This window comes from Asterias amurensis, chromosome 5 (genome assembly GCF_032118995.1).
Source record: "Asterias amurensis chromosome 5, ASM3211899v1".
Classification (NCBI taxonomy): domain Eukaryota; kingdom Metazoa; phylum Echinodermata; class Asteroidea; order Forcipulatida; family Asteriidae; genus Asterias; species Asterias amurensis.
This window is the reverse complement of record NC_092652.1, coordinates 2,373,368-2,397,178: the sequence shown is the minus strand read 5'-3', so window position 1 is coordinate 2,397,178 and position 23,811 is coordinate 2,373,368. Positions and strand designations below refer to the sequence as shown.

General features: G+C 38.3%; 2 protein-coding genes across 2 annotated transcripts; both read right to left on the bottom strand.

Annotated features, from left to right (window-relative positions):
* Nucleotides 1–49: 49 nt before the first annotated feature.
* Nucleotides 50–9,620, bottom strand: LOC139937740 (metaxin-2-like). Its single transcript, XM_071933030.1, has 8 exons — nt 9,485–9,620; nt 8,129–8,179; nt 7,250–7,366; nt 7,029–7,105; nt 6,190–6,282; nt 5,882–6,046; nt 4,906–4,982; nt 50–3,611 (listed from the first exon to the last, which is right to left on the bottom strand). The coding sequence occupies exons 1-8, from the start codon at nt 9,534–9,536 to the stop codon at nt 3,446–3,448; spliced, it is 798 nt and encodes a 265-aa protein (XP_071789131.1). The 5' UTR covers nt 9,537–9,620; the 3' UTR covers nt 50–3,445.
* A 537-nt stretch (nt 9,621–10,157) lies between these two features.
* On the bottom strand, nt 10,158–19,943 carry LOC139937089 (heat shock cognate 71 kDa protein-like). Its single transcript, XM_071932083.1, has 10 exons — nt 19,844–19,943; nt 18,075–18,287; nt 16,520–16,725; nt 15,609–15,761; nt 15,071–15,348; nt 14,428–14,705; nt 13,645–13,883; nt 13,023–13,185; nt 12,110–12,342; nt 10,158–11,809 (listed from the first exon to the last, which is right to left on the bottom strand). Exons 2-10 carry the CDS (start codon nt 18,277–18,279, stop codon nt 11,573–11,575), a joined length of 1,992 nt encoding a protein of 663 aa, XP_071788184.1. The 5' UTR covers nt 18,280–18,287; nt 19,844–19,943; the 3' UTR covers nt 10,158–11,572.
* Between the last annotated feature and the right edge of the window lie 3,868 nt (nt 19,944–23,811).

Sequence of the window (23,811 nt, the reverse complement as noted above, 5' to 3'; positions counted from 1 at the left end):
ACAAATCAAGAAATTGTGACTCAGTAACTAGACGTAGACGACAATATTTATTCTAGTCATTGTGAAATCAGTGGTTAGCTGGAGGATTCGAACCCACAACCTTGTGATTGCAAGTCCTTTTCGTAGTCTGTTATCCTTACATACACATGAAGGCCTATACTTGATATCTTATGTTGCCCCAAATAGTCAAATTGATGACAGCTCTTCAAAAATAAATGGCAGACCATTGTCCGATGACGTCAGTGCCAGGGGTCTGTTAAAACTCGCAACCTTGCCCCTCACAATCCTTATCAACCTAAATGATAAGAGTGTCATCGCCCCCTTATTACTTCGCACGCAACATGAAGCATGTCCCTAATCATCCCGGAACACGTGTCTAGAAATGTGCCTAGCTATGGGTGAAAAGTGCAGAGCCAGTCATAATAATGTGTCTGCTCAAAGAACAGGTGAAGGACAGTTACAATACATGTAAACATGTTTTCTCCCTCTAATGATTTGATAATCACTCCTCAAATTAATGAGAAAACAACAACAGCTTGCACTAGTATTAAGAATTTTGAGAGTCATTTCACTTTCGAACTAATGTGGTTATGGAAAAAAAAGATATATGTTTTTATTCCCCAAAATTTAAATCTGAGAAACATTACTGACAGATACATTTCTCAGATTGTGTTTTTGGAAAATGGATCATTCTTCCTGCTTGTGGACATAGATAACGGCTACGGTATTTTCATCAATATCTCTAAAACGCTTCCACCCTAAATATTAAATGAAATTTTCACTGGTTAGTTTTTGTTTTATATTATTGTATCTACATTTATATAAATCCAAAAGTATACTTTGCCTTAATCTTTCTGTATCTTTGTCTTTACTCTGCTGGTAAATAAGATGCAACAAGTCAATAGAACGCTCTTACTTGAATCATTTCATTTGCATAAAACTTTCCAGCAATAATGTTACGTTTTATGGCCCTGTAGGCCCAATCTCATAACGCCTGTAAGCAGACATGTTCTGCTTATAACACTGCTAACCATACTCTAGCACAAGACACATAGTAGCTTGCCGGCAGTTCATGTATAAAGATGACGTAACGACGCAAATCCATTGTCAACTGGCACACACATTAAAAGGAAATTTTCTTGACGGTTTATGAATCACACTTTTGGGTATAATGCATGTTTTTTCTACTCTCAATGTAGCACATTTACCTCAATGGTAAACAACTTAATTGCATTGGGACTAATTACATTCAGTTTGTTTGCCAATTAAACTAAAACAACTTCCGTGTCTACTACGGTTACCAAGGAAAAGGTCGAGCCGTCTTCCAAATACAAAACTATGTCTCATCAATTTCCAGAGTCGATGGGTGAAGGCAAACACTTCGAAAACAAGGTCACGAATCGGGACGTGCTGAAACACTGCAATGGTTGCGGGGAAACCAAGGTATGGCTAATGGTCTTGCCTTTTATCAGCAGACACATTGTGCGCTGATCGAGCCGTTGTCACGATGAAAAGTTGGGTCGGTCATTAGCTTTGCGTTAAAGCACGATCGACGAGAGAGGTTATGGCACTTTGGCCAGATTTCGGTCAGACATTGGACACCTCTAGTAATTGTCAAAGACCAGGGGCCAATTTCATAGAGCTGCTTAAGCAAAAAATTTGCTTAAGCACGAAAATAGCTCGCTTATTTTACACATGTTACTGGCCAAAATGTCATGCCATATACATTGCTTATGACTGGTATTTAGCTGTTGTTTACTTAGCATAACAATTGAGTGGAGTCTTGGGCGGTAATCTGATTTCACGAAGCAATGATTTTTTTGCTTAAGCAAAATTTTGTGCTTAAGCAGCTCTATGAAATTGGGCCGTCTTCTCACTTGGTGTATCTGAAAATAAAATTAAACTCAATTGGTCGTCAAAGTTGCGAGGAAAAAAATGGAAGAAAAAACACCCTTGTCACACGAAGTGTGCTTTCGGAAGCTTGATTTCGGGACCTCAAAATCTAATTCTGAGGTCTCAAAACCAAATTCAAATATTTTGGTGGAAAATTACTTCTTTCTCGAAAACTACGTTACTTCAGAGGGGCCGTTTCTCACAATGTTGTATACTACCAACCGCTCTACCTTGCTCGTTACCAAGAATGTTTTTACGCTAACAATTATTTCGATTAATTAGCAATAGACGGGAGAGGTTGTGGCACTTTGGGTCGGATTTCAGCCCCGGAACGATGTCACTATTGACGGTACATGATGACCACCAAAACAAACGCCAATGGCGGAACGCTGAACACAACACGCACGTAGTTGATGAGCGAGCGGTGGTGTTTTAATTTATTCATATACTCAAATAAATGTTAATGAAAATCAGTCATCGTTTAATTACATATGAAACTAGAACCATGTGGGTCACTGCACTGTGTACTGTAAGTGGTTGGTTGCAGTTTCACGAGTATGTCATGTTTTTAATTAATTTAGGTTTGTTCAAATTTCACGTTTCAGAACATTTCAAACAGCGAAATCTATGATTAATTTGAACTTCACATTCATCCAAGATCGATCAATGGCTTGAGAAATTATCACCTTGTATTTGCTACATTAACATTAAATGACCATTTACATAATTTATGCAATTAACAAATTCTGATCCGTCATTATTACTTCAACATGCATTACACATGAAATTGTTCATGTGATTTTTTCTCCCATAGACTAGATGTTGGTTGTTCTTCTGCATGCAAGTACAAGTTAAAACTCCCATACATTGTTCATAAAAATTGATGATTTTACATTTAAAAGGGCGCCCTCTTTTTTGTGCTATCTTACGCTGTTGGTTTCCTTTTAATAGCAGAGGGCTCTGTGACATCAACTGTGACATATAATTGTCCAAAACACTCAAACAGTGTATCAATGTTGTTTAAAGTCTTTATCAATCATGCATCAATGACATATGAATCATACAGTAATACACCTTGAATCAATACTGGACAAGATGGGGAAAAAACAAAATTGCATGCAACAATAATTCAACAGAGGGCAGGCTTTGGGTGTCAAGTGACGTCATGCATTTTTCAATATCTTTTTCCACTCTGCACTGAGAGTAAATCACTAGTGGTTCGCCCAGGAGCAGACATCATGTTTTGCATCAATATACATCCATACAGATCTAAACACTGACAAATATCATAGTCTGGCCCTTTCTTATTCTCAAAATCCATCAAGCATACTGGTAATACTGTTGGGAACCAGACGGAGAGTAGACCACAATTGTGCAGATCACATGGCACGATTCCGCTCTCATTTGACACTCAGAGGCAGTTTGTGTATGAAACCAACATTAACCACTCAAAATGAGAAGATGGTTCCTTAAAGTGAAACCAGCATAAAACACTTCAAAAAATAAATTATGTGCTTTCTTCAAAATCTGGAAGGAGGCCCTCTAGTACGGTTCAACTTTCTCCAGCGTCCTCAACGTAATATCTCTGATGAATTCGATCGCAGAACCTGGTAAGATTCTCGTATTCCTTAACGATGTCGGCCAGCCTGGCACTAGTCAGCTCTGTTGTCAATAACGCATGCAGGTGTGCAAACACCAGAGCATCTAGCTCTGTTGGGCTGCGGAGAGAGAAAACACTTACAAGTTAGTCTCTGTGGGATGAGAGGGTGGGTATTGACAGGGCGATTGTGAACTTAAGAGGGAAACTCCTCATTATGGGTTAGACCTGACCTGACCTGACCTGACCTACATATTGTCTATAATCAACAGACAGCAATCAATAATCAATATAAGATTGATCAATACAGTCAATATAACAGTAAACACCAGAGATACCAATAAAATGTTATGGAAGTGATCAATACAAAAGCTGTTTTTCTTTTCAAAATGATTCAATCAACCAATCAATTATCAGGAATTTGTAGAGCGCCATCCTTATAGTTGTGAGGCACTTAGCACAACTGGCACATTTATTTACTTTTCTGGATAGCATTATTTGAATGATGTCAGAAGACCTTATGCATTGACATAACATGTTTCAACCACCAGTCTTTGAGGTACATGATTAAGAAATACTATTAAAAAACACCTGGTGTAATTTATTAGTTAACAGAAATTTCTGCTTAGCAAATTCTTTTGCGAAGCAAGAAATGAGTGGGTTACCAGTCAAAGCAAATGGTAAATGTACAGTATTTCGGCTGGTAGTTTTTTTCTTGCTATCACAAATACATGAAAAGCAAAAGCTGACTACATAAGATATTGCTCCTGTTAACGATTATATTTTCATCCCTAACAACTTATTTATGAAGTTAATCAAAAGGGTAGTCTAGCCTCAATCATTACCCAAAGTAAATTTCCTATTTGATGATTTGATATGTTCATATGAGTGATCAAGATTGGTTATAAATGGTTAAAACAATCAATGCAATCAATAATAAAATCAATATCATTTATCAGTTTAATGACTGATATGATCAATCATAAATAATTAGTGACAAAACATAGAATGCAATGTTGTGACAGTATTTAAATACTCAACGAGATTGTAATAAATACAAAATATAACAGTGGTCAGTAAATGTGGTCAATCTGTACATCAATACATAAAGTAAAATCGATCCATTATAGTCAACAGACACCAATCAATAGTCAATACAAGAATGATCAATACAGTCAAAATAACAGTAAATACCACAGATACCAATAAATATTAAAGTAATCAATACAAAAGCAGTTTTTCTTTCAAAATGTACTCAATATATCAATCAATCATCAGGCATTTGTGGAGTGCCATCATTCTAGTTGCCTATTCTGAGCCACATAGTAAAGTAACGGAATAATTTATGACAGAAAATCACAGAATTTCATGTGAAAATGACAAGTGCACGGAACTATTTATAAACAGATACTCACCGGTCAATGAAGAAATAATACTGATCACCTAGTTTATGTGAGAGTGCCTTACAACACAAGTTCACTTCTGTGTAAACCTGAAAACAAATCAAAAGGAAGACGGAGAAAGGAATTAAAGAAAGTATAAAGCAACAGTGCAGAATCAGGCCTGGAATGTGAGACTTTGGAACACTAGGTGGCAGCAGACGTGCCTGGTAAAATGTCTATTGTTTATGTAGTTCTGAGCATGTGCATAATTATGAGAACAATGAAGTTATCTGGTGATGAAAGTCTGTAGTATCCCCACAAGTCTACCATTACAGGCAGACGATCAGCCTATTGTTGCCACTACCCAAATGCACCTGCTGATGCCCCTACTGTTGCCCCTACTGTTGCCCCTGCTTTCTTGACTGTGCTTTGTTCCCCGATTCTTTCCCAGTTGTTTCCCCAGTTGTTGCCCCTGCTCTCTTGCCCCCCTGCCGTTAACCCTGCTGTTGCCCTTGCTCTCTTGCCCCTGCTATCTTGCCCTTGCTCTCTTGCCCTTGCTATCTTGCCCCAGCTCTCTTGCCCCAGCTACCTTGCCCAAGCTATCTTTCCCCTACCCTCTTGCCCTTGCTCTCTTGCCCCAGCTACCTTGCCCAAGCTATCATGCCCTACCCTCTTGCTCTCTTGCCCCAGTTATTTTGCCCTTGCTATCTTGCCCCAGCTATCATGCCCCTGCTCTCTTGCCCAAGCTATCTTGTCCCTACCCTCTTGCCCTTGCCCTTGCTCTCTTGCCCCTACCCTCTTGCCCTTGCTCTCTTGTCCCTACCCTCTTGCCCTTGCTCTTGCCCCTACCATCTTGCCCTTGCTCTCTTGCCCCTACCCTCTTGCCCCTACCCTCTTGCCCTTGCTATCTTGCCCCGACCCTCTTGCCCTTGCTATATTGCCCCTGCTCTCTTGACCCTACTGCTTGTCCACAAAACTCATTTGAAATATTAGGATTGTTCTAACTCACCTGGTCAATAGACTTCTCATACCACCCTTTTGCCTGGAGGTACCTGCCTATTTCTCGCTGTTTGAACCACGGCAGGACCTTATTGAGTGGCCATGGATATGAAGAGCCATACCGCTCCTTTGTGATCTCTTCCACTGTTAACTTATCACGCCATGTTATGTAAAGCTGAAGCAAAAAGACGGTGCAATTAGAAAAAAAACGTAACCTTTAGGCATAAGTTTGTTGCTGGTAAATCCTTCAAGACACTCATATAATACAATTTTTGAAGGAAAATGATCATTCTTTGGAAAGTTAAACAGTGTTTTTACCTCAGCTAGATGCAATCTGTTGACAGTAAGAGACAGGTAGGCTTTCAGTTCAGCCTTTTGAGATCCACTCAGTTCTGATGTTAAACACACACCCTTTTGAATAAGAGGAAGGGGACGAATAGTTAAAACAGCAACTTAAGAACATTTGTTTTAAAGCCATTGGACACTTTCGGTAAACAGTTTTGTCCAAAGGCACACACTTTATGTATCACAACTTATATATAAAACAACAAACCTGTGAGAATTTAGGCTCAATCGGTCATCGGAGTTGGGAGAAAACAACAGGAAAACCCGCCCTTGTTTATCGATATCAAGAATTGATAATTGTTTTAGTGTTTTCTCAAAAAGTAAAGCATTTAAAGGCAGTGGAAACTATTGGTAATTACTCAAAATAATTATTAGCATAAAACCTTTCTTGGTAACGAGTATAATGGGGAGAGGTTGATAGTATAAAACATTGTGAGAAACGGCTCCCTCTGAAGTGACTTAGTTTTCGAGAAAGAAGTAATTTTCTACGAATTTGATTTCGAGACCTCAGATTTAGAACTTGAGGTCTCGAAATCAAGCATCTGAAATCAAGCATCTGAAACACAACTTCGTGTGACAAGGGTGTTTTTTTCTTTCATTGTTATCTCGCAACTTCGATGACCAATTGAGCTGAAATTTTCACAGGTTGGTTATTTTATGCATATGTTGAGATACACCAAGTGAGAAGACTGGTCTTTGACAGGTACCAATAGTGCCCATTGTCTGTAATCAGGATTGGAGTTGACATACTAATTCTTTTCTTTTTTTGTGGGGGGGGGAGGTCTCAAAAATTTGAAAATCAAGAAACCCACCTTTGAGGATAAGTGTTCAACTATAGGGTCAAAATCAGCGACAATCAGTGGTCCAATTTTGATAAATGGCAAGCCCTCTGTAAATAAATGAAAAAAAAACAATAAATTAACAGAAAACTGAACATTGGAAACAAAGCACAACATTTGTGCACTAGCACAACAATAACAAGATTTATATCTTTATCACAATATAAAAACTGAAGGAAAGAATTGACACCTACTTGAGGGAGACATCTGTTCTGCATTGTAGCGCATCTTCTTGTGGTAATTGATGTTGCACATATGGAGGAACGTCTTGACGGCCAGACACTGCGCTTCCTCTGGAAGAAGAATCTGATCTACAAAGAGAAACCAGAGATCAAACTCAAATTCTAGTGTCGATACTCTTGGTAAAGAAATTAAGAAAGAAACTACTAAAAATACAGTAAACTTGCGTGTACTACAACCATGTGATTGTATACATCTCTTTTTAGTGATTGTTGGCTCTGAAAAGAGACGGTTTGGTCTTGACGTTTCGAACAGTATACTCTGCTCGTCTTCAGGAGAATGATATTTGGTCCTTGAACAAAAGTTTTTTTAATTTTATTTTTAGAACAAATTACAAGGGCTGACCAATATATACACATGATGCAGGCACTAATACTTTTAATAGACATTTCACGCTGTTTTATCACAATTTAAAAGATTTTTCCCAAGAGCAAAATAAACCCCAGAAATTAGACTAAAGCAGGAACAATATCAATGCTGCTATGAGCACCTGACATAGTGCCTCAAAGCGTTTAACAATCAAGGGATTTTCTTTTCTTCAAAAAACAGCTTTTGCATTGGATAAAACAAAATTATGAGATGGACTTCTGAAGATTTAAGGGCGATCAAGAGACTGCCACCATGAGTTAAGCCCGGTTCGAACTGCTTTCTGCAAATACGAATGTGATACGAATTTTGACGTCATACATTCACAACAAATGATTCGGAAGAGTTGTAATATGTGCTCAACTCCTGCAGAACCTTCGCAGCGAAAAAAGAGCCGTGACGTCAATCATATTTGTATTCGCAGGAAGTCTGAACCGGGCTTTAGTATCAGTACAAAACTACAGTACCTTCATGCTGCTGGTAAATCTCTACATAGTCTGCAATGATTGGTTGGTCACCTGGTGGGAGAAAATAAAATAGTATTAGGTTACAAAGGCTGCATTTAGCCTATGATTTAGAACCTCAGTTGTTACATGAAGACCCAGACTGGGGCGCTGCACACTTTTTTTCGAAATTTGCCATTACAACCGATATTTCAAGTACAGCGCCCTATAGCCCACCTTGTTGAGCTGTAAATGGCTCCGCTTTTAAAGGAACACGTTGCCTTGGATCGGTCGAGTTGGTCTTTGAAAACCGTTCTGTAACCGTTTGTTGTAAAATGTATATGGTTAGAAAGATATTGTAAAAGTAGAATACAATGATCTACACAAATATGCCTCAAAATTGCGTGGTTTTCTTTTTACCCTGTCGACTAACACGGTCGGCCATTTATGGGAGTCAAAATTTTGACTCCCATAAATGGCCGACCGTGATAGTTCGCGACGTAAAAGGAAAACCGTGCAGTTTCGAGTGATACTTGTGTGGATCATTATTTTCTACTTTGAAAACATCTTTCTAACCATATGCATTTCATAACAAACGGTTTCAAACGCTTTTAATAGACCAACTCGTCCGATCCAAGGCAAAGTGTTCCTTTAACATCGGTCTCATCACTGTCACCATTACAATGGCGACAGTGATGAGACCGATGTTAAAAGCGGAGCCTTACAGCTTAACAAGGTGGGCTAAGCGCCCTAGTAACTGGGTCTAGTTTTTTTTATGTTTATTTTTTGATAAGGTCATCTCAATCTCATCAACTAAAAAATTTAATAAAGAATAATTGCAATATCAATTACCAATCATTTAACTAACTAAACTAACTAACTTACTAAGTAATAATATGTCAGTGGCAGTTTACTAGTTGCGATAACGTAACCCTCCTCCCGACGTCCGAGTTACGTTATCGCAACTATGTTTGTTGCTTGTTCGTTGTAGCTGTAGTTCGTGTTTAGGAAAATTTTCCGTATGACGCCACCACTTTTTTATTCAATATGAAATAATAGTCTAATTTACCTAAATTGAGATATCCCTCTTTGTTTTTGTAAAAATTTGTGAAAAAGTGGTGGCGCCATACGGAAAGCTATCCCTTGTATTTACCTCATGTGGTTTACGATCGAGAGCATCACCCGGAGGATAAAAATATTTCCCCACACCCCTTTAAATGCCAACTTGTTTTCATAATCAAATTCCTTCTGAATCCTACTAAAAAAAAGTATTACTATTGCTTTGCCAATCCTTGGGCACAATTTTTCATCCGACGGTCTGGCAACCTTGTGGAACAATTCTGCCTAAATTTATTACCCCATTAATCGACAGTCTCTTACCTCGTGGAGTGACGTTTATCTCTGCAGCTCTCGTTAGAAGTGGTGTAGCCATTGCAATGTTATTAAATTATGCTTTAAAAATGGTTATTTCGGCCTCTCTCTGCTGAGACTCTGCATCGACTTGAACTGTGCGACTGATTTCCCAATTCCCAAATAGACATGCAAGCGCGCCCCCTCTCGTTGGCTCATGATTAACGCTCGGCCTGAGAGGGGCGGGGCACTAATATTTAGTGGGGAGCTATCCCTGTCCAAAAACCAACTTCTTATCCTGGGCTTTGCTCCCAATTTTAAAGTATTAAAGGTGCAAGGTCCGATTTTACGCAAAAAAAGTGTATTGTTTTAACTAGAAATTTGAATAGCTATTCCTTATACAATGTACATGTAGATTGAAGAGTTACAAGCTATTTAAAAAAAACTGACAGTGACTAGGGCAGTTAAAATTGAATTATCGTCAGGATTCCAACACCACTTCACACTTATCTACAATGTATTAACAACTTTGCATAATACATTGTGTGCATTGCCCGCAGTGTGATAAAGTTTTGGTATTGTTTTGAAACAGCAGCATCTGTAAAAATTCGTGCAGAGAAAAAAAATGCAACAATTGGACCAAGCGACTGTAAGTAGCAAAACAAGAAACCATAATAACTTTAATAGACAAAAAGAGACAATATTAATGTTCTGGGCATGTTTGTTTTATTTCTAATATTGTTTCCTTTGCTTATATTTTGACATTCTTTTTGTGATATTTGGTTTACACCCTTAGCTTCTTCGTCTTACATTAATAAAATAAGCCTATCATCATGCAAACAAGTCTACACCATTTCACTCCACACACACTCCTGGGGGTTCATCCACTACAATATTGGGCAATGCGAATCAGTCACACGTCCTGTTGAAATAAAAGCACCAAAATTGATCTCAAAACTACATGAATCACCATTACAACTCAACCGCAATGTCATACGTCATACTAGTGTCATCATCACTAAGCAATATTGAATAATGAAGAATCAGCACCCAATTTCATAAAAACTGGTTACCACGGAATTGTGCGCTCACTGCAACAGGCAGTCTTTGGCAGTGAGCCGCTCAATGTACATGTAATTGGACCCAAATGTTTTCTAGAAATCGTGCAAGAGTTTTCAAGGATCCGAACAGAGCATTGACCCACCTCATCAGAGACGGGCTTAACCCCACTATTTAACAATACACTTGATGTTTAGTAACACCAAGTACGTACATGTAAAGAGATATTTTTAGACCCAGTCTTGAAAACCTGCGACTGCAAAATGTTTTTATCTTCTTGTTTTAAAAGTTTATGACATTATGTTTAACCAGTGCAATAAATAAGTCTTTGGTCACCAATACCAATAAAAATAGGCAATACTAATTTCAAGGGAAAAACTGTGAACTTATTTTCCTGGAGATAATAATGTGCATGTTGAAGATCTACTAGTTCATATAGACTTTAAAGAAAGCTAAAATACCCGAGTTTGACTTGATTATGGTGATTATAATAAATTGGAATATAAAAAGATTAGCTTAATCAACAATTAAATTATTTAGTAATCTAGAGCTATGCAATACTAGAACTTTAACAAGGTTCTTCACAGTATAAAACTAACCAAGAAAAATCAACATTACATAAATTAAAGTTACAAAAATTATAGTGATTACAACATCATCTCGCCAGATATATTTTAAAGCTATTTCAAAACTGTAACTTTTGGGAAGCTTATAAATAGCATCACCACTATTAAGCTTTAGCGCTGTTTTAAAGTTTGAGGGGAATTTAACGCACCCATCTGTAACATCCTTTCTTCAAAAATATTACTCCGGTTTCCACCCGAGTGACAAGGTTCTCGAAGGAATTCTAAGACAAGATTGAAATATTCCTTGCTGTTGAAACTGTTTTAACACATGCATGTTATTTGTTTTACTTTCCATGTTTTATATTCCATGCCCAAAAACACTTGTCTGTCTTTCGTCTTTCCCTGCAGATGCATGTATTGCACGTAACTTAAGGAATATCACACGATGCTGTCACAAGCTTGCTGGATAAGAAGTGATTTTACGCCGCAACAATTAGTCCACTTCCTCGATTGTTGGTCCACCACTGCTGGCCCCGGCGTCGGGTGCGCCACCTGCTCCTGGGAAGCCACCGGGCATACCACCTGGCATACCTCCTGGCATACCTCCGGGCATACCGCCTGGCATACCCCCTGGGGCACCACCGGTAGCTTGGTACAGCTTGGTGACGATGGGATTGCAGATTTTCTCAAGTTCCTTCTGACGATCTTCAAACTCATCTTTTTCTGCGGTCTGAGAAGTGAACAGGGAAAAACAAACATTTTTAAAACTATTTGGAAAGAATATAAAACAATTCTGTATCTATACAGATTTCAGAAGAGACTACTAAGATAAACAAATATTTTTATAGCATTTGGAAAGAGACAAATTACTTTTCAGTATCAATACTTATTTCACTTTCTAGATTTGTCACCCTTGTAAGTGAAACCCAAAGTACTATGAACTTATATCAAATAGTATTTGATTACTCCTACACTTAACATTTGAATTCTAACTGGTCAATTAGAGAAACCAATCCATGAAGGTACCTACCTGGTTATGATCCAGCCAGTCCAAGACCTCCTTACATTTGTCTAAGATGGTTTGCTTATCTTCCTCACTGATCTTATCCTTCAGTTTATCATCTTCTACTGTGGACTTCATGTTGTAGGTGTATCCTTCCAAGCCGTTCTTGGCAGCGATGCGGTCTCGCTGTTTATCATCATCCACCTTGAACTTCTCGGCTTCGGAGACCATCTTCTCGATTTCTTCCTTGGAAAGACGACCTGCAAAGTCAAGGAATAAATTGATGTTAAGTGACGATGTTTCTCCTTGCAAAGCTGCCAACATTTGCATCTTGCAATCAGGGAAATTGTTACAACAATCAGGGAGATATTTAGAAATACATTCCACGTGATAGGGACAAAGTTTACGTAATATCGGGGAGATTTTCAATTTTTTTTGTATAAGAACATGGAAACACTGGTCTACTTTCAATGAACTTTCTTCAGAATCAGGGAGAGTTGTCAGCTTTGGCAGTGGCGTAACGAGACGTTTCCATTCTGAAGGGGGGAGACATAACTTGGAGCTATCTAATGTATTGAACCAATCATTTGTGGTAGTTTTTTGTTTCAATCTATTTTATTATTTTTTATTTTTTTATTTGGAGGGGGGGGGGGGTTCTGAGAGTGTAGGTCTAGTTCTGAGCAAGGAGCTGTACCTGCCAACCCCCCCCCCCCCACCACCAACCCCCACCACCAAACCCCCACCCCCTGGTTACATCACTGAATATCTGCAACTTTTCCTCCAACTGATCCAGTGATAGACCATAGTGAACACAGGGTGTGGTGTAAATAGGGACCCTAGAATAATCCAAAGGGTTTTGACGCCAACACCGCAAGATGATATTTTTTTTACGATCATCAAAACATGCCAATTATTTGTGAACATGCCTTGTATAAATTACCTTTGTCGTTTGTGATGGTGATCTTGTTGGATTTGCCCGTACTCATGTCAGCAGCGGTCACATTGAGGATACCATTAGCATCAATGTCAAAGGTCACCTCAATCTGGGGCACTCCTCTTGGTGCAGGGGGGATTCCCGACAACTCAAACTTGCCCAGAAGGTTCTGAAAGCAGAGAGGAGAGAATATTGGTTTTTGATAAATAATTATTGGCATTAAAGGCAGGACGTTCTTTCAGTGATTACTCCTTAAAAAACTTCCTTAGTAATGAGCACTGGAGAACTGTTGTAGTTATGTCGTTTTAGAAAAGAGGTAATTTTTCACCCAGAAATTTGAATCTGACAAAGGCTTCAGGCATGAAGTCTTTCTCATGCATGAAAGCACATAATTCTATGCAACAAAGGAGTTTTACTTTCTTTCATTGTTTCGTTACGACTCCAAAAACCAATTGCGCTAACATTTTTACAGGTTTTGATATTTTACGCATATGTTGGGATACACCAAGTAAGGGTAATGGTCTTTACTTCTTTTCAAAAATTAGGGAGAAAATTCATGAAATCAGGAAAGCTCCTGAGAAATCACACGGCTGACTTTAGTAAGAAGAAGTCCAGTCTAGAAACTCACGTTATCTTTTGTCATTGTACGTTCTCCTTCAAACACCTGGATGAGTACACCAGGCTGGTTATCGGAATAGGTTGTGAACTTCTCAGTGTTCTTGGTGGGGATGGTGCTATTTCTCTTGATCTGTGTGGTCATGACACCACCGGCGGTCTCGATACCGAGGGACAGAGGAGCGACGTCCAACAAGAGAAGATCCTTCACTGTGTCGGAGGTATCACCAGACAAGATGGCTGCCTGGACAGCTGTAGAAAGAAAACAAATCATTGATTTTAATATCATCTCTAAAACAGTCCTTTACTTATGGTGTCAACATTCGGGTTAATATCAAAAAAGTGTTGAATTGGTTTTTTGCCTTGTCATTTCCCAACACCAATCTTCCAAATTATTTCTGAAACACTACAGAGGATATAAAGAGGGCCGATACTTTTAAAAGCAATGAAGATTATTTCTGGCTGCTGATTTCTAACAACTTCTCCACTTGTCAATATTTATTGCACAAGCTGTGCACAACTAACAAAAGAAATCTTACACAGTGGGACTTTTGTAGCAGCGAAAGCTTTGTGAAATTGGCTGGTGGAACTGTATGAATTTAAGTTTACTATTCAATTCAATTCACAACTCAACTTCACAAAATGCTGTTGAATGAAGCCAGATCATTTCAAAACCATTACAGAACATTTCCTGAAGCTGTAGGAATTCTGCAACATGTGGTTTACCGGGCTACTAAAGACCACTGAATTGAGAGGAAAAATACTGCTGAGAATGGGTTTGATTGTGCAATCTTACCTGCTCCATAGGCGACAGCTTCGTCGGGGTTGATGGTCTTGTTGACTTCCTTTCCATCAAAGAAATCTTGTAATGACTTCTGGATCTTTGGGATACGTGTAGAGCCACCAACGAGTACGACATCATCGATATCCTTCTTGGTGAATTTGGAGTCGGCCAAGGCCTTGCTGACGGGGCTCATTGTATCACGGAAAAGATCACTGTTCATCTCTTCAAAGCGAGCACGGGTGATTGATGTGTAGAAGTCAATGCCCTCAAAGAGCGAGTCGATCTCCACACTAAAAATTGTTAACAAAGGAAAAAGCATTACACAAAAACAGCCACAAAAGTAAACTTGCAAAAACCATTTTCTAAATTTGTTTATTTTATTTGTGTTAAAACTAAAATCCAAAAAGAAGCAAGGTCAAAATGTAAAATGATTAGTCTTGTTCCCTTCTGTGTGGAACAAAATAATATTGAGAATAGTTCTTGGATCTTGTTTCACTCACTTTTTCTCAACTGAGGTCAAAAGATGCCTCTATACCACTAGATGAATTGCACATAGCGTCCTCATTCACCATATTTGATAATACAATTTAAAAAGGACGCGTGTAACTCGTGCAATCCATCGATTTAGGATCTGTCTTTATCTGCTGTAACTTACTTGGCTTGTGTACTTGAAGACAAAGTTCTCTTTGCACGTTCACAGGCGGTACGTAAACGTCTCATTGCACGCTTGTTGGTAGTCATGTCCTTCTTGTGCTTACGTTTGAACTGATCTGTAAAATGGTCAACCATTCTGTTGTCGAAATCTTCCCCTCCCAAGTGAGTGTCTCCTGCCGTTGACTTGACTTCGAAGATACCGTCTTCAATGGCCAGGACGGACACATCAAAGGTACCACCTCCCAGATCAAAAATAAGAACCTTTCTCTCACTGCCAACCTTTAGATAAAGTCAACAAATAAATGTAGATTCAAAGTCTGTTTAAATTTATCACCACCAACATAGCTAAGAACACTGACATAGCAAGTCCTCACCCCTTACTCAGCCTCACCCCTCCAGTTGATTCCAATAACACGAAATACGTTTTGTGTAATTAACTTTTTTATATTTTGTAAACTTATTTCTTCAACAACTCAATATCTTTTTGAAAGCAACATAAATGGAGAAGGAAAGAAGTGTTTCAGATAGTTCAGACTTACCTTCTTATCAAGACCATAAGCAATGGCCGCTGCAGTTGGCTCATTAATGATTCGAAGGACAGTTAGTCCAGCGATTGTTCCTGCATCTTTGGTAGCTTGACGTTGAGAGTCGTTGAAGTAGGCTGGCACGGTCACGACGGCATTTGTTACAGGCTGTTACACAAAGATTTTTGTAAGAAAGAAACACTAATTTAAAAAAAAATCAAACATTTTAAACTATCGATGCACCATTTTGTTGCTTCAGTGCAAAAGCGTAGTGTCTTGATTTTGCAAAAAAAATGTTGTATTTCGCACAAACAATTTTCAGTACAACTTGGTGTATACTTGTTTTGTTCGTACCCCCAAAGCTTTTTTTAAGTGAGGTCCAATGTAGAGTCTAACTAAGATGCAATTTTTAGAGATGCACCAACACAAAAATGTCATTGTTGCATGGCAATGATATTATATTCATCAGTTTCTTTTTCTTACGACAGAGAGCCGTAATTTACCGATGGCATTCTGAGGTACACCAGGGCCCAACTTCATAGAGCTGCTAAGCAACAAAAATTTGCTTAGCATGAAATTTCTTCTCTGATAAAAACAAGATTTTCATTTGTTGCATATTGCTCGTTACTGGTATTCAGCTGTTGTTTGCTTATCCAGAAAATCACATGGAAATTTGGTTGGTAATCCTGTTTACATCAAGGCAAAAATTTCATGCTAAGCAAATTTTTGTGCTTAGCAGCTCTATGAAATTGGGCCCAGGGCACTTTCAACAGCTAATTTGTTTTGCCTCACAATTAGTTTCACCTTGTTTTGACTGCCTGCATGTCATTTTACTTGCTTTTCATCACGTAACGTTTGTTCACACTGTAATTTGTTTGGGTTGTATAATCTATTAATTCTCCCTATCCCTATTCTCTTAGACTTACCTTGCCAATGAAAGCTTCGGCCGTCTGCTTCATCTTAATCAGTACCATGGAGCTAATCTCCTCAGCGTTGAACCTTTTGGTTTCACCTTTGAACTCCACCTCGATCTTGGGTTTACCACCGTCGTTTACGATGTTAAACGACCAGTGCTTCTGATCCCGAGCAATGATGGGGTCGTCGAAGTTGCGGCCGATCAGACGCTTAGCATCTGCAGAGAGAGAGCATGTCAATTTGATGAGTGTACAACAAAATCTTCATTAATAATTTAAGTACATGTTAAATCTGCATCGGGGATAAAGAACATTAATTTTGTTTTTTTACCCATATAATTTAAGTGTTTTCCCCTCAAATATCCTACAAAGCTGTAACATAAACTATTTATAAATGGTTAAAGTCACCTGGAAGAGGTATTTTGTCGAAATAAAGCTTTTGTCACTAATATATGTGTTTTGATGAGTGGAATGTGAATAAATAGTTAACTAAGGTTATAAAAAATTAGTTCTTATCTTATTTACAAATTTAAGAGTAGGCCCCGACCCGAGAGGGCGCTGTTCGTGACGTCAATTGAGGTGCGATATTGAAGAGAAAATGCTGCACAGTGCTGAAAAATACGTCGGACTGAACCACTACGCACTATTGCTCTTGTGAGTCTGGCCAACCATGCAGACTGACCCCATCTGTAGTTGTTTTGCTGCATCCAGCAGCAATACAAATGCAAGAAAACAACTTTTTCAAAACGTACAAACTCAATGACTTGGACTTGCATGTTATTTGCACGCGTGTTTACTCTACGCATCAAGGCAAAGTCTGCCTCGATTGACGTCACAAAAGGGGTAGGCGGAGTCAACCCCCAAACAACTTTTTTTTTTTTTTGAACATATAAATCGTGACAAACAATTACTAAAAAAATTGTTTTATTGTTACTTAACATCTACTTTTATGTTTGAAAAAATAAAAATTCTATTTCCAGGTGACTTTAAGTGGACCCAACATTGTATTGAGTGGTAACAAACGTGGTCGTTACAGGCATGACTATTGGTCCCTGGAGAAAAAGTATTAACATTTAATGTACACATGGTGTAAGCTTTACGGTCTATTCTAGCTCCTAAATAACAATCTTTCAGATTTTTCTCAATATTGAACATTTCAGAAATCAGATTATAAAGTTGAAAAAATGATCATACTATTGTCTAAAACTTATGCAAAGAATAACCAGTACATTCTCTATCAATATATGAATGCTAACAGCCTACCAACCAAAAGAACCAAATTGCTTAAGTGCACACAAAATACGGTTTGTAAGAATTATCTACTCCGCGGCAGTAGAATAAAGCAAGACAGTTCCCTAAGAACAACTCTACCTGGCAAGTAGATACACACATGGTGTTACTGCAAACCAAATAAACATTGATACCTCACCATGCAATGCCTCAAATCCTATAAACAAATAGACAAATTATTCATTAGCGATCACCACACACTAGTTCATAACCTGCTCAATTTACAGAGGTTCTTTTGCTGCATTTTGCCAACATGAAACCCAAAAGACAAACTCACCAAAGACCGTGTTGCTGGGGTTCATTGCGACCTGATTTTTAGCGGCATCCCCGATGAGACGTTCTGTATCTGTGAAGGCTACATAGCTTGGTGTTGTTCTGTTGCCCTGGTCGTTGGCAATGATTTCTACTTTTCCATGTTGGAAGACACCTACACAGGAGTATGTTGTGCCAAGGTCAATACCGACAGCTGGAGCAGTGGCCATGTTGAGTTCTAACACAAATAAAAAGAACGATTTTCAATCTAAAACCTTATTCTATCAAACTAGTAATACTAATAACAATAATATCAGAGGTGTAGCTGTAAATGCAAAAATAGTTAATGGCCTGCAATTTGACCCTAGCAGAGTCTTTCTCAAAAAGGTTAAAATGACGACACAACAAACATGAACAGGTAACTAAGTGTAACATAATCAGTAAAGTGGAAATACATGAATAGTTCTACAAGTTAAGATCAAACACAAACAAAAAGAATGATTGAACAACTAAACAATAACAACATCAATGGTGTATATTTTAAAAAACGAATTAACATTACAGTCGACTCCATAAGGCAAGGTCGCTGGGACTGGCTAAACAGAAAAGGTGTTTATATATAAGAGGAGAGCAAAACAAAGAAACACAAAGCCGAATAGAGACTCACTCATTTTTATAAAGAGGAATTTTTCATTCTAGTTAAATAGATACTACTTTATTTCATATTGAATGAAAAAGTGGTGGCAGGATACAGAAACTTTTCCACTGCTTTCAACAATCAAGTTTTACTCGCATTTGCCATTTTGCTAGTTGAAACTAGTGCACTCGTAGTAGTTAGGGTTGGTTGGTTGCCTTAGTGAGAACCTTTGTCATCTTTCCTTTGTCAAGTCAAGGTTTTATGAAAGCAGCAATATTTTCAAAGGAAAACATTTATTTCAAGTCAAAAAGCTGAACAAAAATGTGGAAAATAACAGTAAAAATGCAATTGAGAGGGTAGGCCTACAGACAATTTTTTAGACTGACTTGAAATGGTTAGGGTGACTTTGCATAACACTTTTTAATAATAAAGATTATAGACGTGCTCTCTGCTTCAACACAAGCAAGCCTCTTTATCTTTTGTTTATTGTGCGAGAGAGCACAGCCACAGCCACACAGTGTGGTTATATGGCAGCGCATGGCCGGCCATTTTACTTTTTAGTTTCTTTAATTTATTTATTTCATTTTCAAAACTTCAGCGTAATGATGTAGAAGTTCAACTTTTAAGAATTCCGCCAACAGCAGATGATAAATGAAGACAAAATGCTCTTGAAACAGTTTCCTAACTTTCATGTAGTATGAATCATCGCGTGAGGGCGCTGTTCACAGCGCATTAGAAATCCGGTTTCTGGAATGTTCTATTCCGAATCCGAGTTCGTCGAAACAATGAGTGTGGGGAAAAACGTGGACTTATTTCTTTGTTCCTTTTAAACAGTATTGAAAAAAAGTTATGTGTGGCTTCATATATATCAAATAATCAATATCTCTTGAGAACATTAGTATAAACAGTACAATTTACACGATTAATTTCACACCGACGTGTTTGTTCGTCGGCGCAGACAATAAAAAAAAAACCATGCCGTCTCTTGCTCACAACGAATACGGTCGCCACAGAAATACACACAAAATAAAACGATTTTCATCCAATAAAAAACACTTTTCTGAGAAACAAAAGCCGAAGCCCACTTCACTGCAACATAATCGAAAAGATAAATTACATATTGGGTTTCTCACTTTGAGTTTCATCAAAATTCTTACCTTTTAAATGGAGTTGGTGAGCTGAGGAGATGAGGAATGTTGGACTACCCGTTTGTAAAAGAAAGATCAGACGAAAAGTGTATGACGGTGACGTGATGAGCTGAAATGAATAACGCGTGTGTGTGACGTCATGCACTTTGTAAGCGGCGGGGGGTACGGGTGCACGTGTGTGCAAGGCAACGGCTTTTAGTCTTGTTACAAGGTGTTTAACTTTAAGTGTGCCAGGGATGTTTTAAGAAAACAGAAGTTATGACATTTTTGTTCTCTTTTTGCATGATAATGTTTACACATTTTTCTTATAACCAAAACAAAATACATTTACAGCACAAACAGTGCAATTACATAGTTTTATATACATCTATCTCAACTTGCGTTTATACAAACATTTTGAATAAAGACTACAAAGTGGTGAGCAATCAATCGCCGCCAGTTCATACCATGTGACTTGACACATTTCATTGGCTGGTTGTTTTTTCATCAGACGATGACGACGTAGAGCTGTTACGAAATGCATTGTGTAAAATGCTAATAAACAGTGGCGTAACTAGACATTTTCATTTGGTGGGGCAAGTGGGGGCAAAGATTAAATTTGGGGGGGGGGGCCAAAGAAGGGCAAGATTATTATTAAATATATTAACTGATATATAGTTGATACACACCAATGCAGTTCTAAAACAGTCTATAGTCAGCATGTAACAAAAGATTGCGAAAACAACAAAATCTTAGAGAACATGTCATTTTGTATAAGATAAAACTTTTTGACTGTATAAAAGGATTAAATTACCAACTGTGGTCAACAAGTACCAATTTAGAGTTGTACACGGTATTCTCAACTAGACTTTGTGGGTGTGTAAACACCCAAAACATAATAATATTAGGCCAAGTAAAAATAGAAAAATAGAAATGTTTAGCGTCCCCGCCCGCTTCCTTTTTACAGGACACCTCTTTTTTTTCTTAAGTTTTTTTATGCACATTTTTTGTTTTCTTTTTTTTTTTTTTTTGAAAAAGGGTTATTTTAAATGATCTCAGCAAAAACAAAAACAAAAAAATCTGAATGTCTTGTCTGAATGCCTTGACCAAACTGTTTCATTAATGTTTTGTGTATTTCAGCAGCAGAAAAAAACCAGTTGATATTTGACATTCATGGCGACCATCTTGAAATAAAAAATAAAAAGCCCCTCCTCCTTCCTTATTTTTGAGAAACCCAGACACTAAACATGTTTCTTTTTTTACTCGGCCTTATTGTAACAAGTGTAAGCCAAAAATACAGGATCGAAATTGTGGGTGTTTAATAATCACATTTTAGTTACGAAACGGATATTTAAAAATAATAGGCCTACCTCTCAATTGCACCGCTTGCTTCAAAGGAGAAGAAATGGTCTAAGCAACCTTTTTCGCTGGCCATTTTTGTGCTGTAGTAAATTTCTCTGTAGTGCATCTGACCATGGAGGTAGAAATTTCTACCTCCATGATCTGACTTTGTGTTTACGGAGCTATTGGTCTGCGTTCTATGGGGCGCCGTCTGTCAATTAATTGTTTGGCACTTTTAAGGCATGTTTTTACCATGGTTTATAGCAATTAGATGTAAACCATAGAAAGTGTTGCCAAATCTTTTTTATGGTTTACATACCAGTAGTATTTGATGTGTGTAAGTTTATGGTTTACAAACCATGAACATGCAACAAACATTTGTAAATCATTGTTCATAAACCATGGAAACTTTACGCATCTTTAAAACATGGTTTATAAACCAGAAAAATATGTGCACTCACAAATCATGGTTTACAAACCATAAAAAACCGCTAAACAATAAATTGACAAACGGCACGTAAACGTGCCGTTTGTCAATTAATTCAACCTCCTTCCCATTGAGCGATAGTCGCACAATCGCCCGCCGTGTACATGTCTCGCCCGGTACGTGGGGGTGTGTGTACGGTTGCCCACTGCTGACTGTTGCATGAGGCTCGTGAATAACGCCAGAGACCGGGCTCCAAAAATATTGTAAAACATGCGTGTAGTTTAACCTCTGACCTCTGTCATTTCCAGTATAGATATGCAGTCAAATTCCATTGCGGACTTGAGAGCAGTGACTATTTGGGCATCTATGCACGTCACCGCACGTGCATTGTATCCAATGGGAATCACTGGATCTAGCGGCAGCGACGGATAAAGACAGGGGCCCAGTCTAGATTGCAGCAAGAATGATCAGCAAGAATGCTTGGGGTAGGAGGTTGAACACAATTAACCCACGTTCAGTTTTTATGGTTTATAAACCATGATTTGTGCACATTTTTTATGGTTATAAACCATGATTTGTGGGTGCACATTTTTTTATGGTTTATAAACCATGATTTGTAAACTATATTGATGCCTCAATTTTCATGGTTTATAAACCATGAATTTGATGCTTCAGTTTTCATGGTTTACAAATCATGTTTTTACAATGCCTCCGATTTCATGGTTTATAAACCATGAGTTTCAATTTTCAATTTTCATGGTTTATAAACCATGTTTTCAAAATGCCTCAACTTTCATGGTTATAAACCATGATTTGTAAACCACGTTTTTCATGCTACGATTTTTATGGTTTATAAACCATGATTTGTAAACCATGATTTTCATGTTTCAATTTTCATGGTTTATAAACCATGTTTTTCAAATGCCTCAATTTTTATGGTTTATGAACCATAATTTTTAAACCATGATTTTCGTGCTCCCATTTTTATGGTTTATAAACCATGATTTTCATGCTTCAATTTTAATGGTTTATAAACCATGTTTTTAAGATGACCCAATTTTCATGGTTTATAAACCATGATTTGTAAACCATGAATTTGATGCTTAATTTTTCTGGTTTATAAACCATGTTTTAAAGATGCGTAAAGTTTCCATGGTTTATGAACCATGATTTAAAAATGTTTGTTGCATGTTCATGGTTTGTAAACCATAAACTTACACACATCAAATACTACTGGTATGTAAACCATAAAAAAGATTTGGCAACACTTTCTATGGTTTACATCTAATTGCTATAAACCATGGTAAAAACATGCCTTAAAAGTGCCAAACAATTAATTGACAGACGGCGCCCCATAGAACGCAGACCACCACGTATTTAACAGAACTTTGTCACATCCTGCACTCTCTGTAACCGCAAAACCACAACAAACATTTACCGCCAATACGATCGCGCGCGCGTTTCCACGCATTTTTCATGTTAAGGTCCACATAGGGCCTACTGATAATGAATAAAAGTTTTCCGTTTTACGGCAGCATTTTATGCAGCCTTAAACGATTTGTATATAAGGCCTATAAGAATATACTTATCTCTGATTTCATAGGGGGGGGGGGCAAGAGGGGGGGGGGCAAGGGTTCTGAGCGGGGGGCGCCGGCCCCCCCCCCCCCCTGCCCCCCCCCGCCCCTGCCCCCCCCGCCCCCCCCCCCCCCCCCCCCCCCCCATCGGCTTTTCGATTTCGACACACACCGAAAACACATTTTACTTCATAATTTGTGCCATATATTACCAGCAACTGTTTTAAACACGAAGTCTAAATTTTAGTTCATCAAACCATCAAACCGAATCCGTGCTTTCTTAGTAGGCAGAGAAAACAATTTTACAATGTTCAACCATTGGAGCTACCACCACCAACAATGGGATGGGCAGCATGCATTCAGCTAGTAAAACGATATGCTAATTAAATTCCCATGATACTTAAAAAGTGGTGAAATTGTTGCAAAAGGACAGGCGGCGAAAATGTTGTAATTCTTCTTTTTCTTGTCCATTAAATGGCCTCTTTGGTCTTCCTACGTACCCCCCCCCCCCCCCCCAACAAATACCCCCCCCCCTTCCCGGATCCCATCCAGCATCCGCCCCTTTTACAGGCAGCAAAATATCCTAACACTCAAAAACCAAGATTTTTATAGTTGATACTCTAGCGACGGACTTTACTGAGCGCAAAATGCGCATC

Bases quoted from the DNA above. Each gene is read 5' to 3' on its own strand.
- LOC139937740 (XM_071933030.1), bottom strand. From the start codon at position 9,536: ATGGCTACACCACTTCTAACGAGAGCTGCAGAGATAAACGTCACTCCA. The intron at 8,180-9,484 runs GTAAGAGACTGT...TTCTCCCACCAG, and splicing joins GATAAACGTCACTCCACGAG to GTGACCAACCAATCATTGCA. The intron at 4,983-5,881 runs GTGAGTTAGAAC...ATTTGTTTTCAG, and splicing joins ATGAGAAGTCTATTGACCAG to GTTTACACAGAAGTGAACTT.
- LOC139937089 (XM_071932083.1), bottom strand. From the start codon at position 18,279: ATGGCCACTGCTCCAGCTGTCGGTATTGACCTTGGCACAACATACTCC. The intron at 13,884-14,427 runs GTAAGATTGCAC...TTCTTTCTACAG, and splicing joins AGCTGTCGCCTATGGAGCAG to CTGTCCAGGCAGCCATCTTG. The intron at 11,810-12,109 runs GTAGGTACCTTC...TTCACTTCTCAG, and splicing joins ACTGGCTGGATCATAACCAG to ACCGCAGAAAAAGATGAGTT.